Here is a 14673-nt window from a genome sequence, read left to right as displayed (position 1 = left end):
AGTTTCGTAAGGGGAACTTATCTGGAAGATCTAGAAAAACATCTCGCATTTCCCTAGTGATATATTCGCATGTACTATCCAAGATCCGGGTACATAAAAAATTGAAGCAAAATGAAGATAGTATAAAAACAAAAATTTACACAATTTCATCTTCTCAGACAAGGTTAAGAAAATAACTCTGGAGGGTTTCTGATTATTCTTACAGAATATGCATTTGTTAATGGTTTTGACATATTTTGTAAGAAAAGAAGATTCAGATCTGGGCAGTATTGGGTGCTAAACCTTCACAGTAGTTTCAGAAATTCTCAAATGAAACAAAAACATTAATGACTATGATTAGCTGTAATTTCAATTAAGGTTATATAGCAATATGAAATGGTAATTTTTTGAAAGAAACTGTTATGATTCCTAAAGAGGAATTATTAATCCAGACTACTTAGAAATAGGTTAAAATAAAATTTAACCAACTCTGACAGTGCAGAATTAAGGCACTCGGAAACATCTTAGTTCTATCTGTATTCAGTGTTTTTATCCTACTTTGGTTTTTGTCCTCCTAATCTTACCTCACTTGTTCTTTGCTATCTCCTAAATGTTTGAACAACACTTGGAACTGTATCTGAACAACAGACTGTTTTATTTAAGAGCTATAACATGCAACCTAATTAACTTCCTTTGCAGCACACAGCAATTTGTAGTTCCACTCTTTTCTCTTGAGAAAGCAAAAGAACAGCAGAACATGGAAAACTGCAATTTTTTTCCTAACTGATGTACAGTACACAGAGGTGTAACTTCCTTTCCCTGCACTGAGGCAGGGAGCTAGCTGGCAGAAGGGGAACAGCCAGGGCACAGCTGATTTCCAAATTCTGGGCTGACATCTACCATTAATAGAGTTTTCTAATGGGATTGACAAACTGTAATTATAAGTAATTGGAGGAGGCAGCTGAATGCTTACAGAAGGACAGCATACTTTCTCTGCTCTTTCAGCAGATTCAGGAGGAATTAATTGGTGACAGAATCATACCTCAAATAGCAGGGTGATCTACACCCTGTGCAAGTTACATGCAACTCAGAAATCCGCACACCGGCCACGACCACATGAAGGAAAGTCATCTTTTAAGAGTTAAACTTTTACTCAAGCCTGTGCAATTTCACTGTGTAAATACAAATCAGGGAACTCCTTGTAGGCCTAGACATCTCTACTATATACAATAACGTATATTGAAGTATTTACCTGTATATTCCAATCACTTGTTAATTCTGAGAGATTAGTCAATTTGACATTGCAGTGGTCTTGTGTATACATACACACTACATAGACCTTTTTTTCAAATTTATAGCAAAATTTTAAGCAAAAAAAAAGTAAAATTTTGATGCATTTGAGACACATCAACTATCACTTTGACTACTTTCAGCTATGAAGGGAACATTACTTATGTTTCTGTTATTTTCTCTACTTGACACATGGGTGTGGAAAAGGCAACATTTAATATGCCAAGTAGGAAGAAGCACACTAATCCAAAGAAAAACATTTCAAAATAACAGCAGATGAGTAACTCCTCATCTGCTTTTTGTAGAACATCCTGATCAGTCCATCTCCCGGCAAAGCCTATATCTGTCAAAGACTGTGATAATGTATAATTTTTAATGAATACTTGGGTAAACTGTCTAAAGTTTGGACATGTGGCTCAGAATCCTAAAATTGAGGACTTGTCCTGCTAACATAGCAGAGTTCTTTATGAAAACGCACAGCTGTTTTATTGTGGGGAGTATGAGCTGAATAAAGGTGGAAAAAAACCTAAAATCTTCATCTTATCAATCCCCATCCCATTTTTAAACCTAAAAACCTTCTGCCTTGCTAAGTTCTTAGTTAAAATTGTTTTTCACCACCTTTCCTAGTGTAGTATTCACAGTATTCACTATCCAAAAATGAGCCTTTCAAAGCATAGCTAACATATTATATATATACAACATGTTCTATACTAAGGGTGAAAAGGAGGAAGACCAGAACACCTTCAAAACCCTTCTGGAAATGGTTGATCATCAAAATTTTTTAAGAAATGTTTTATCTATGAATGATCTAGTTTCTTGATAAGGATATTGAATTCGTGCATATGAGCTATTAAGATAGCCCACTAAGTAGTTTGGTTTTGGAGAAGAACAATAAAAAGGCAGAGGAAGAGTTACTATGCAACCTATTTGATGAAGCAACCTTTTGTCTTACCTTATTCATTTCTTCCTAACATACAAATACTGCATTTTCCAAATATACATTATACACCCATACGCCAAGCAAAAAGCCAAACTGAAATTCCAACCTGTGACTTCAGCTTAACAATTCTTTTAAGACAGTAAAGAAGCTACAAAATCAAAAAAAAAGCTCATCAAAATATATACACAAGAGAAGAAATGAAGCACAAAAAAGTACTAAGAGAAACGGAAATGCAGTTCAAAAGAAGTATAAGATTGAAGTCCTGAAGTAAAAAACAAAACACAGCATTGAACTGAAACTCTAAAACACAGCGTTGTGGCAGGCACCAAAGAAAGCTTGTCACCAGTCATGGGCTTGACCTCATCTGAGGCCAAATGGGCCAAAAAGAGCCAGAAAAGCAACTCTAACTCATCCCAAACCTGATCTACTTGCCATGTATGAAGTGCTCACTGTAAACAGCAGTCTCTCACTTCTTAGGAGACAGACTTGGGGGTGAAGACAAAGCCAGTTATCTATTCAGAAGCCTTGAAAATGACCCAAGTGCTTGACACCACCACAGCACCAGGCGCCCTCCCAAAGAGCTATGTGCTAGGTTCACTCTTGGATAATTGCAGAGATAAAAGGTGCACTCTCAAACTTTGAACTGACCTCAAAGAGCTGAAGCACAAAATTCAGAAGGAACATTTCCTCTTACCCACAAGGTGTGAAACACTTACTGACATGGCAGGAGCCAATTTCTTCAGCAAATTAGATGCATCACAGGGATCTGGCAGTATCCCACAGACAAATAAAGCTCCATGACTTGTACTTTCAGTACATCATTTGGCAGATATTACTTGCCTTTTGGAATACATTCAAACAGAGAAGTACTTCACAAGTCAGTCTAGACACTGAAACATGCATGCAAATAAATGTGTATGCTACTGTCATACTAGTTGGGAACAATTATCCTTGTGGTTGCATAGCAGAGTGTGCCAGACACTGCAAGAAGAAAAATTACAGGATTCCCCACAACCCTCTGCGGGATATGGCCGACTGACAATTTCAAGCAACTGAAATTAGTTGTTTACAATGCGAGCACACTACAAGGAGAGGAATATTCAATGACTCTAATATTCAGATAACACTGAATGTGCAGAGGCACAAAGATAAAAGAGGAATGTGAAGACTGTGAGGCATGCTGGACTAGATCAGCAAGCTCTCACCCAATTATGAAGTTCAAACTTATCTAAGGAAACAACTACACAAGGGCTAAAATTGGGCACAAACACCAAAGAAAGAAATGAAGTTCACAAGTTTGGAATACACAGAGATATCAAGACTAGTACTGAAATTTATCTGACCAATTGGAAGGGATCATTTTTTCAAAGTGCCCCAAAATAAGGGAAAGGTACTGTGAAGGGTATTGATGTAAAAACATGGAACAGTCTTTAATGTATAGCACAGGAATTGGGATAGCAGTAAAGAAAACTATATGCAGACTGCAAAAGAAATGGTAGGCCATGAATACAGCACTACAGAACTCCCTGTGCACATGCTAATTCTAAATTCTAAACTGGTCACGAAGCATTAAATTGAGCAACGCCAGAAGGGTCTGGGAGAAGATGCTTTAGCTGCACCGGTAAGACAGAAAATTTCAAAGGAAAGCTCTCATGTAGCCTGCATGTGTAGAAGAAAAGAACATAGAACACTGTGGACAAAGAAACGGGAGCAGAAATGGGCTGAAAGAGAAGATACCATTTACATCCCACAGCCTGCTGCCTGCTTCCTTCTGTCTCAGTTCTAGTGGAGTTACATTGGAAACAATCCCCTTTATCTTCAAGGAGAGAGGGCCTTTGTCATTCATTGTACTCAGAAGAGTTTCTGCTTCAGACACCTAAAAGAGCGATCATATCTAACAGCTGTTTACTGGGTCAAGGGACAAAATGAGTATAACAATGTGAATATTCAGTTCACCTATAATCCCGCTGTCATGGCTAGAAAGGACTTTTATTATTGTTACCTAGAAGGCAGACAGACTGTGGGTGAAATTCATCATCCACCACTACATCTTGTGTCTGGCAGAATTTCTCTGTCTTGCTGTCTCTGTTTTGATTTTGAATGAGAGTTTTATTTAGCCCACAACCCTTGATTTAGCAGCCCACAGTATCAGGTGATATTGCTTCTTTATCAGCATCTTCACATGACTCACACCCTCATTGCCATCTAACGTTCATCTGATTCTCTATCTTCAGAGGCCTCTTGGTAGTCTTGAATGGGGGCGGGGGGCGGGGGGAAATAGGTAGGCTCCCTCCATCCCATTCCTCTCTCTGACTTTCACATTTTCAATTTCTGCCACCCTGGACAACATTACAGTGAACTTTGTCACTCCTCAGCCAGTGTTTCTTCCAGCTGGCTGCTGTTGGCTCGTTTTGTGATTTTGCACAGCCTGTATCAGGGTATCCTCTCATCTTGTCACTGTCCGCACCTTTCCCTTCCAACAGGATGGCTAGTCTGAATTACTATCCTAGGTCTGGAGCACAGACAGTGCACCCACCACAGTGAACCGTACCTGTTCTCTTCATTGACTGTTCTACCTTAATTTACTACATTTTCTGAATTGTGGTAGTGCCTAGGGACTCCAGCTATAATTTAAAGCCCCTTTATACTAGACCATAGCGAAGTAGAGTTGTGCAACCCTTTAGATCGTGCCTGCATTTTTATCTTTGTAATTCAAGTGAATGCAAATATGAACATTTACTGTTGTACTTCAGTTGCACATCAAGTAATCTGAGGCAGAATTATTAATTTTTGCATCTAATGTTTCTTTGTGGGCATAAAAGTGGTAGCTGCACGCTGGGAAGTTCCAGCCCTGGATCTGCTGTTACCACACTCATTTCTGTGTTGTTCTGTACCCTTTCTTTGTATCTTTCTACTGCGTATTCCAGCTAAATTCTCTCTATTTGCTATTCTAATACTAAAGTAGAGTGGAACAAGTTATAACGTCAGGAACTCACAGTCATATGTTAATTTATTTTAATTCTAAAAAGGAAGTACAATACCTGTAACTTGAGTAGGTGCAATTACTTGACTTGCACTCGAAGTAGAGACTTCAGGAGCAACTTCAACAGGCAGAGGAGGAGATGTTTTCTCAATCACTACTGTGTGACATGGAACGGAAATCAATCACATCCAAAAAACCCCTCACAGCATTCACATGTGATACTGAACTAGCCAGACACTATGAAGCTTTTCATTATTTTACTCTGCTTAGATTTGAAGTAGAAAAAATAGTATAAGTGGGTTTTCCATTGTTTCACCTCTTGTGAAAAAAACTAAGGTGCTAAAGAAATCAAGCATAATGGTCAAACTTCTGCAGCTGAAGTTAAGCATAAAGAAAGCACCTAAGTAAAGCTCCATCTTGAAAGAGGTACAAGGCTTCAACTTTGCTGACATCACAATTTTCATGTGCATACTCCAGATTTTTTTTAAATGGTATCATCTTTGCCTAAAATATCTATTTTTGCCTCCTAACATGTCTCCCAACTAATATCAATCTCTTGATTCCTCCCACTTCTGCTTCCATATTTTTTTCTTCTCTTTTTTTGTATTCTGCTTATGAAAAAAATGCTTATTCAGCTGTGATCAGTTTTTCATTAATCTCTGTTACAACTGCTGTTTTCCAATTCTTTGAAGGGTTGTAAGCATTGTCTCTTACTAAAAGAAAAGTCAAAACAAGCTACCTGGAAACTGTGGATGCAGGTTAATTGTTGAAATCCCAGGAGAAAGCTGAGGCTGACCAGGCTCTAGGATTTGCTTTTCTTGATCAAACGAAACTAATTCCTAAAAAAATGATTAAAAATTTACATTCTGAGAATAAATCTTCTAATTCAGCTGTTGTAATAACCCTCAAACCCCTGGCCTGAGAAACTGCTGATGTTATCCCATGCCTGTTTTTCATAGGACATCATTAGTTATCACCAATTTAAGCATGAAAGAGCACAGGATACTGTTTTTACACAATGGCATAAAATTTAACGTCGATTTTATTTTAAGGAAACATATCATGTAGCTTCTATCTTTATTTTTGGCTTAACCACTCCTTAGTTCTCCTGTCTTCTACTCTTTAATTACTTAGAAACAGTATTTAATTGCTGGTCAGCATCACACAAATAGTATACAGTCACATATGTCTCCAAGTCTTTGACCACCGTGAAAGGTTCTCTCTTAGCCATTGCATCAAACATCTTATTTTCCATGAAAGACTTACATGCTTGTAAGTCTTTAGGAAAATGAAATGAAGCACAGCTGCAGTTATTCCTAACCAATCCCATTATATTCAGTGGAGATAATCTAGAACGTCTAGAAGGGGGAGCTTAAGGCAGATAAACACCTGCTCTTCTCCACTGAATACACAGCAATCCTAAAAAGCTTATTCATCTGATTTAGGCATATTATAACACAAGACTGCTAAGCAAGTGGTACAAATACACCCCAAAGTCTCATACCATTTCTCTGCAATTCATTTTCTCTACCTATCAGCATCAGTGGCACTCTTTCATACTGTCTGCAATTTTCAATATCCTACTTAAAATATAGGCTCCAGAACCACGTATACAGCACTAGACTCACTATCAATGCCCTAAAGAGAGGGTTAAAGTCATCTCCTTGCCTTATCTCACTTTCTGCCTGTTTTTATATCTAACAATGACAAGATCTTTTTGCCTCCAGATTTGCACTGTAAGTCCACAGTGAGTTGCTTGCTCCTCAGGAAACCTAAATCCTTCTCCTAGCCTCCACATCACATCCTGTGCATGTGGTCAGCATTCTAATATCTAGATATATCAGGCTGACTCAGAGAATCAGACCTCATGTCCTGAGCAACTATTTCTTCCTGCTGGTAAAGGTCTTTGGAAAAATTAATCAGAAAGTACACGTATAAAAACTGGCCATCTAAGTCTGAAAGACAAGAAACTCAAAATGTGATTACTACATTGTTCCAGGAGCACATTTCTCTGAAGTATCAGCATACTCAAGGGATAACAAGCTTTCATGTTTTACCTGATCAGGGGCTGCTGTTGCCACTAAAAACAGAAAGAAAAAAAAATTAACCAGCCTTCACATAATGTTTACTTACACATTCTATTTAAAACTATGATCATATTTAAAAGTAATTTTTGTCATCATAGAAAAACTTCATGCTATCACCTCATCCTAAAACACTTTAAATTTGAAGTAACGTTCCTGAGCAAATGTAAAAAGTAATCTGAAACCAGAATAAGATTCTATGCACCAACCAATCCTCACAACTATTTCTTTAGTTTTCAGCTTCTTAGATTTCTAAATCGTTTCCTTAGAAATTGCCAGAACATCTGAGAAACTCACTGGTTATTAACTCACTTAACAGGCTGATTTAAACTTCTAAATCCTTTCCACAGAATATCAACCTCTATTAATATTTTAAAAATAAATTAATACTGTAATGGGATAAGGCTAACCATCAACAAACTTGAGTGCAGTAATTCAATTTCACACATCAATTTTTGAAAACTGTCTTTTTTAAAGCAACTGAAAGTGATTTTCCCACCAAAAACAGTTTTTCTCTAGGAAGGAAAGGAGAGAGTAATTGGTAGAAATTTCATAAAAGTTTATTTTCCATTACTGTTTGCATTTTTAAGATTTGTCTTTTACTGATGAAAACCTATATGCCTCTGTAAAAAAAATAAAATAAACAAAAAAACAAAAACAACAACAACAACAACAACAACAACAACAACAGGAATAATTTTCTTTTCCAGATCAACATTTTCCACAGGAAATTTAAAAAAGATAAATAAAAAAATTTGCTCTTCTAGCTCTAGTTTCTTCAGGTGGCTGATTAGCAGACCTAGAAGACCTTTTGATAAAATCTCAAGAATTTGAAATGCAAACATATCCAAAAGTGGAGTATAAAATTCAAACATGCCTATGTGCCATCCTTAACTTAGAGCAGGCATATTTTTTATATTTTCTTAAAGGTCATTTTTTTCATTTTTCAAACTAACACTTCTGTTTTCTTCAGATTCTCTGTGTTCAAAGATTAACCAGAATTTGGCAATCTGATTACTGAATTAATATTTTAGTAAACTATGTACCACTTTTTTCTGCTTTGTAACCTAGAAAAGCTGATATAATGGCTGCCAGGGTTGATGCAAGACTTTACGATTCAGTACAGACTTCTAAGTATATTTAAATCGCTTATTTTCTTTCCAGATTCACTTTAGCTCCATCTGTGTTTTGGAAGCAAAACTAGAGCATTGATTATAACAGGAAATCAAACCATGTCACACAGAATTTTGCAGGTCAATTGACTGAAAATCTTTCTAAGAATGGCCTGACATACAGTTGCATAACTGCTATTTGGGAATAACATACTATGCACTTAATATCATCAAAAGGTTCTTCAGCAACATATTTTTGCTTGCCTACAATCAGTTCATGCCAGGCTTGCTGGCAATGCATTTATGACAGTGCTGCTTTCTGCATGTCTTGGTTTCTGCATTTTTATCAAGCACAGGACATTTTCAGCTGCTGAATGTTCTTAGAGGAGGTTGCAGAAAACCATACAAAAACTGAGAAAATTATCTTAGAGAAACCAGCTAATCATTAAAAAGCCGGGCAGAGAGGAGCTGGTGCAACATGGCCAGGCTGGGGGAGTGCACGACTGCAGGAGTGAGGCCAGACCACGTGATGGGGAAGCATCCCCACATCAGGTGGTGCTAATCTAGAGCTGTGTGCAGAAGAAAGATGATGAAATCCCCTTAACTCCTGCAACCTCAAATACTAGTAAATCAATGCCTGAGATGAGTCTTTTGTTATAGTATGGAGATGATTAATAGCTTTAAAGAAGTCTTAAAAACAAATATTTACCATTCCTTATCATAAAAACTAATCAGATCAAGGTGATCTCTCCCTGTGGTGCTTACAGCATCTGGTAGGAGCTATAAATAAAACTTCAGAAATAAACCATTTAACACAACATGCTCCACGATTTGGAACGCTCTGCTGTGGGAAGTAACTCCTCTGTCCTGCATTTTACACATCTACTGCACAAAGACACACATTAATAAAGACACACGCACAGAAAAAGAGGAAGACTAAATTTTGCCACTCACCTTCTTGCACAGCCACCTCAGGCTCACTTTTCTGTGAGAAGGTCAGTGCCTCCACTGGCTCTTCCTTTGCTGGGAGAGGTGGAGGAGAAGTACCTTTAGCAACAGGTTGAGTAATCGGGGTCTTGCCAATGACAGGTGGCTGTACTCTAACTGCAGGGTGATGATATAGCTTGTTTCTGTGAGGGCCAGAAACCGTATAACCCATTCCACCAGGGCAGATTTCCTTAAAAGCAGCTAGATTTGGGATGGGAAAATATTCCTTTTAGGAGTCTAAAAGTGCAATATGTTGACATAGTGGAAAATATAATGAAAACCACTAATAAAGTTAATATGCTACTATATATACATTTATATTAAAAAAAAAAAACACTTTAAGGCAAACTCTGCATTGCATGCTAATATGACTGAACATTCTCCCCAAAGCATGTTTTGGCTCAGTTTATTCCAAGGAGGTTTCTACTCCAGTTTAACATCTTCCTTCAGTTATGTTTAATCTATCATCATATCAAGATCATTTTTTCTTAATCCTCTTCAAACAGTATATCCTTTCTAGGTAGGAATTTACATAGATAAATTACCATCACCACCTACATAGCATAAGGAATAAAAATTACTATTTCTACCATTCCCTTTTTGCAGACACCAAGGGAAAAAGCTTACCATCCCTGTACTAGAGGAGCAGAAGAGTATCAATTAGTAACATTCATTCACAGGATCCCATTTCACTACACCAGAGGTCTCATACCAGCTCTGATTCAAATTCCCCTGAATTGAATAAGCCTTTCCACTGATCTCAGTGGGCTGGATAAAAACAAGATGGGGATCATAAAAAGCCAAATCACCACTGGAAGAGAGGGGAAATAATCTCATTTATAAGACTGTGACAGAAAAAAGTAATGCAAGTCAGGCAGCAGCACCTGCTCTGATCTCTGCAGCTGCTCTGCATGGGCATCAGGTTTTGCAGTCCTAGTGGAAGGCTAGGATAAAAAAAGAAATACAGTCAGCCTTCCTCCTTGTCAAAGATAATAGCTATGCACTTGTCAGGGACAAAAGGCTTCAGGAGTCTTGATGGGCAGTGCTTCATTGCCCTCAATGCTCTAGGTGCAGCCATGCTGATGTTAGGTTTGGGATGAAACACCAAAGATCTAGTCTCCCATGTGACTGATACGATTCCTCATAGCTTCCTAAGAGCTGTGTGGAGTGAGGCATCCATGAGTCCACAAATTCTGCTTTGAAAATACATCAACGTTTTAAAAAGAACTAGCATCTAAAATAAGAACACAAAATACTAGCTATAGACACCCCAGAGATTAATTGATTAAATTACATAACTGCAGATTTTGGACTACAAACCCTATACTTTTGGAAGTGTATTCAGATGGAGTCTTAGTAATACAAATGATGAATGGTCAAACTGATTAAATTCAGTGGATTCAGAACAACAAAATGATTTTTGTTGGAAAATGCCCAAATCAAAACTTGCCACAAAAACACCCAATCAAGGGTAGAATTTCTGGTCAAAGAAGGAAGACAGAGAAAATTAGAAGTCTGTCCTTCCTGATGCATACCTGGGATGTAGGAAGTCTTGGTTCAAATCATATTCCCTCAAATGCAGAATAGCAATCTGTACCTTATTCTACTACAACTCAGACCTAAGTGCTCTCATCATCTGGGTATGCAGTGGGCCTCTCAGTCTCTCTGGAGCTGCTCCACTTCATACAAATAATTAAAAAGCCATCAGAGAGTGAGATGATGGCTTTTTAACTCAATAATTCTGAAATTAACCTGGGATGCTATGGTAAATACACTACTCTGTTCTGGGTTATCCCACTTTTACACATTTTTCATGGAAAACTCTAAAAGATCATTATGAATTTAGTCTGTTACAGAAAGGAACATCTTTTAAAATCATGAAAGTTATCGTGAAAGAAAACTGTTTCCCACCTGGTTCATCAGAATTTTCTACTTACAGATTCTGTCTTTTCATTAAGAACAGTTACTAAAATAACAGATTCCATGTAATATTCAATGATGTATTTTTATGACTAGAGAGCAGTCAATTTGCAAAAAAGAGGTATTTGTCCACCCCAGATTACATAGAGTTTTGGGCATAAAGCCTTGAGAACTTATGCAATATTCTCATAGATACGAAGCATCTCCATTTAAATTGCTAGTCATTTGATGAGAATATTTTTGCTCCATTAAAAAGCCATAGAAATATTATCTATCTGAAAACCAATCAGACTTCTAAAACACAAATCAGTGAACTAGCAACCTAATGATCATACAGGAAGTAATGGCTTTAAAAATCAATTCGAATGCTCAAAAAATTTGGTTGCTTCCATTTTTGTAAGCCCAACTGAAATAAGTAAGGAATTTGGTACTCTCTAAAATCATCATGTCTCAGATTTTAGGAGTAAATTCCCAAAATATTTAGTTATTTTTGAAAATCAGAATTCTCAGTAAAATACTCCAGAGAAATACATGATCTGTTTCATATTTTAACAGTGACATCTGCAGCAGCAACTTCAGTAAGAACAGCGGACTACCGTTACAAATACTTGTACTAATATACTTAACAGGTTGGACATCATATATATTACAGTCTCTTACAATAACAGTAGTTTGAGCAATGAGGTTTTTTAAAAAGTTATATTCATTAATTTGACTATACATTTGAACGCAAAATAATGCTCAACTGATTTTGACCTAAGACTCCAAATTCAGTCATTTAAGTTTTGAGCAAAATCAGAGAACAGAAGGTATTACAAACCAGTGAGTAACATCTTAATTTATAATAAGCAGTAGCTTACTCCATCAGCCTAAGAGTGGTGATCAACCAAGCTGGTATTTACAGTCCTTTTATATTTAAAAACTAACAGGACTACAAGTGAACACTGATAGTACAAATGGGCTTGATATATCAAGTAAGCAACTGTTTAAGTGAAAGATGGCATGAAACGTTTATCTTCCAGTTACTGTTAAGAAGTCAATACCATACTTAGCAGTTTCCTCAAAAGGGATGGTAAAGATATGAAGGAAGGTGAGAAAACAGAGAAATACTCCCAGTCATATCCATTAGCTGTAATGGAAACTACAGCACATGTAATGCTGTGAACTAATTCTCAATTGCTGCCATCCTTTCACCTGCAGCTTAAACAACAGAAAAGTCTTGATAAGTCTTTGGTTTAATTTGCCTGGATCTATACTCAGGATTTAACAGCCTATAAATTTATCTCTATGTGATGGAGCTTCAGTGTTTAAAACTACATTCTGAAATGCAAATATTTGTCAGACTGGAATTCTACCACTACATACCAAAGAAAATTCCTTTATTTTAATTTTGAATGCTTATGAATAGAAAGAATACATATTTAATTATTCTATCATCACTTGGAGAACTGTCATAGTTTATTGATGGACACTTTTCCTTCACTTTTTAATCAAGTATTGGATTCTTTTTTTTAAAATCAAGCATAATGAACATAGCGTGGGTGAGAGCTTCTATTTTTAACGGGCAGTTCTTACCTGTTCCTGGAAGGGGACACTTCTCACAGTGTGGGCCCCAGGCTTTGCCAACACTGCAACAGCAGAGCTGCTTGCTGAGCTGAACAGAAAGAGGATGCATGCATTGCTTTCCTGCACTAACAAACCGGTAGCAGGGCCCTTTCTCTTCAGTGACCATAGGACTATCAGCTGCAATGAAAATGGAAGAGAGGAGGGTACTGTTCACATGAAAAACAAAACAGAGAAAGACTACCAGATTTCCAGCACTGGTTAAATGGATTAATATTGCCATTTATGGAATTTTTATTTCTGAAGCCATAATTACAATATATAAAAAAAATTTCTTATTTGGCATTAAACAGTCCTGAATTCCAACCCATCCGAGACCAAAGATAAAATATATTTCTGAAGAACAAAAGCTGATTTCCAAACCAGTAGTTACCATCTTGCCAAAACAGAGAATTAGAATCAGCTCCTGCATCTGCACACAAGTGCAATTGCTGAAGTAATTTACAGTGGTGACAAGCTATACAGTCACTGCAACATTCAGCTATAAATAAGCTATATAAATAAGACTGCAAAAAGATTAAGTATCATACAGGAACTTACTTATAAGAGACAATTACATATTTATATTTTGCTAAGTCTCACTGATTTCTAATACATGCTAGTATGTCAAATGAAAGACATGTTGTATGTAAAATTACTGCCTAAATGGAATTACTTTAGAACCATTCTGGACTCTGCTTCCTTAACTAGACTACTAATATACTCACTAAGACAACACGTCATATCATAGGCTACACACATTCAATCACTATGTTCTTCCCTCTCATTTCCAAACTTGAAAGACTTGCACAGAAATTTAAAATTCCTTGGTCCAAAAGGGTAAACAATATTGTAACAGATTGTTTTAGTATGAAAGAGACAAAGGCCATAAGCTATGACTAGTAGGAGGTAATGTGAAGCAAAGACCTATCCAGCTTTCTCATTTATGCATCCATATTCATATATAGTTAACAGTTCTGGGTAAAATGTTCATTTAACTCAAAAAAGACAAGCAATATTTGATTTTCAACAAGATGTGTAAAAGCAAAAATTAAAATTTACTGCCAGCTCCTTTTTTTTCCTGGTGTTTTAAGTTAAAAGTGATAAAAAATTCTTCAAAATGATGAAAAACTCTCTCAATGATTGAGTATCATTAACCAGTAGCATAAGATTATGATCTTGAAAACAGAAAAGAATTAATCTATGATTTATTTGGGCTACATTATATTTTATAAATCTAGAGATACCTCAGATAAGGAGCCTGGGAAATAAGATCTTTTTCACTTGTCAATCTACTTCCCAAAAGACTTTTAAGTGAGAAATTCAGTTGCTCTCTATGCTTTCTTTCTGTCTTGCAGAGGTACTTGATCTCAAATCAAGTAAAAGCTGATTAACAGAAGAAATTATTTGCATTCATGCTGTTCACAACTTCCTTTTCCAAATTCTTTCTTCATTTTTAATCCTTCTTAATCAGAAGAAAAATGTGAGGAAGATCATCCTCGATTGAATGTTTAATAAATGTAATAGGAAAAACAGACACAAGCATAGAAATCTGTTAATATTCAAGGTGACTATACACTGCTTCTCTTCTAGTTCCCTGCTTGCCCTGAGGGAGGTTTTCTTCTTCTTTCTAACATTCCAGTTACTCATTGTCTTTAATTTTTCAGTTGTGCAGCCAAAAAAATAGAGTTTCTTAAATGTTTATTCCAAGCTTGATTACATTTCCCCTTAGCCAAATGCAGGAGAAGACAATTTATGGAGGTGTTTTTAGGTATT

At 36.6% G+C, this 14673-nt stretch overlaps 1 protein-coding gene across 5 annotated transcripts in view; it reads right to left on the bottom strand.

The window, feature by feature from the left end:
- Window positions 1-14673, bottom strand: part of LTBP1 (latent transforming growth factor beta binding protein 1) — a 209614-nt gene that overhangs the window by 58919 nt on the left and 136022 nt on the right. For 2 of the 5 annotated variants that reach the window (XM_064509469.1, XM_064509472.1), the window contains exons 11-15: window positions 12871-13038; window positions 9343-9576; window positions 7250-7272; window positions 5932-6031; window positions 5251-5349 (exon numbers count right to left, since the gene is read on the bottom strand). In XM_064509469.1, coding sequence (XP_064365539.1) covers window positions 5251-5349; window positions 5932-6031; window positions 7250-7272; window positions 9343-9576; window positions 12871-13038 — 624 coding nt within the window. The remainder of the gene's footprint in view (window positions 1-5250; window positions 5350-5931; window positions 6032-7249; window positions 7273-9342; window positions 9577-12870; window positions 13039-14673) is intronic. The other 3 variants (XM_064509470.1, XM_064509471.1, XM_064509473.1) reach the window with 3 other exon arrangements.

This window comes from Dromaius novaehollandiae, chromosome 3 (genome assembly GCF_036370855.1).
Source record: "Dromaius novaehollandiae isolate bDroNov1 chromosome 3, bDroNov1.hap1, whole genome shotgun sequence".
Lineage (NCBI taxonomy): Eukaryota > Metazoa > Chordata > Aves > Casuariiformes > Dromaiidae > Dromaius > Dromaius novaehollandiae.
The sequence above is the reverse complement of the archived record's forward strand: the minus strand, read 5'-3'. Positions and strand labels throughout refer to the sequence as shown.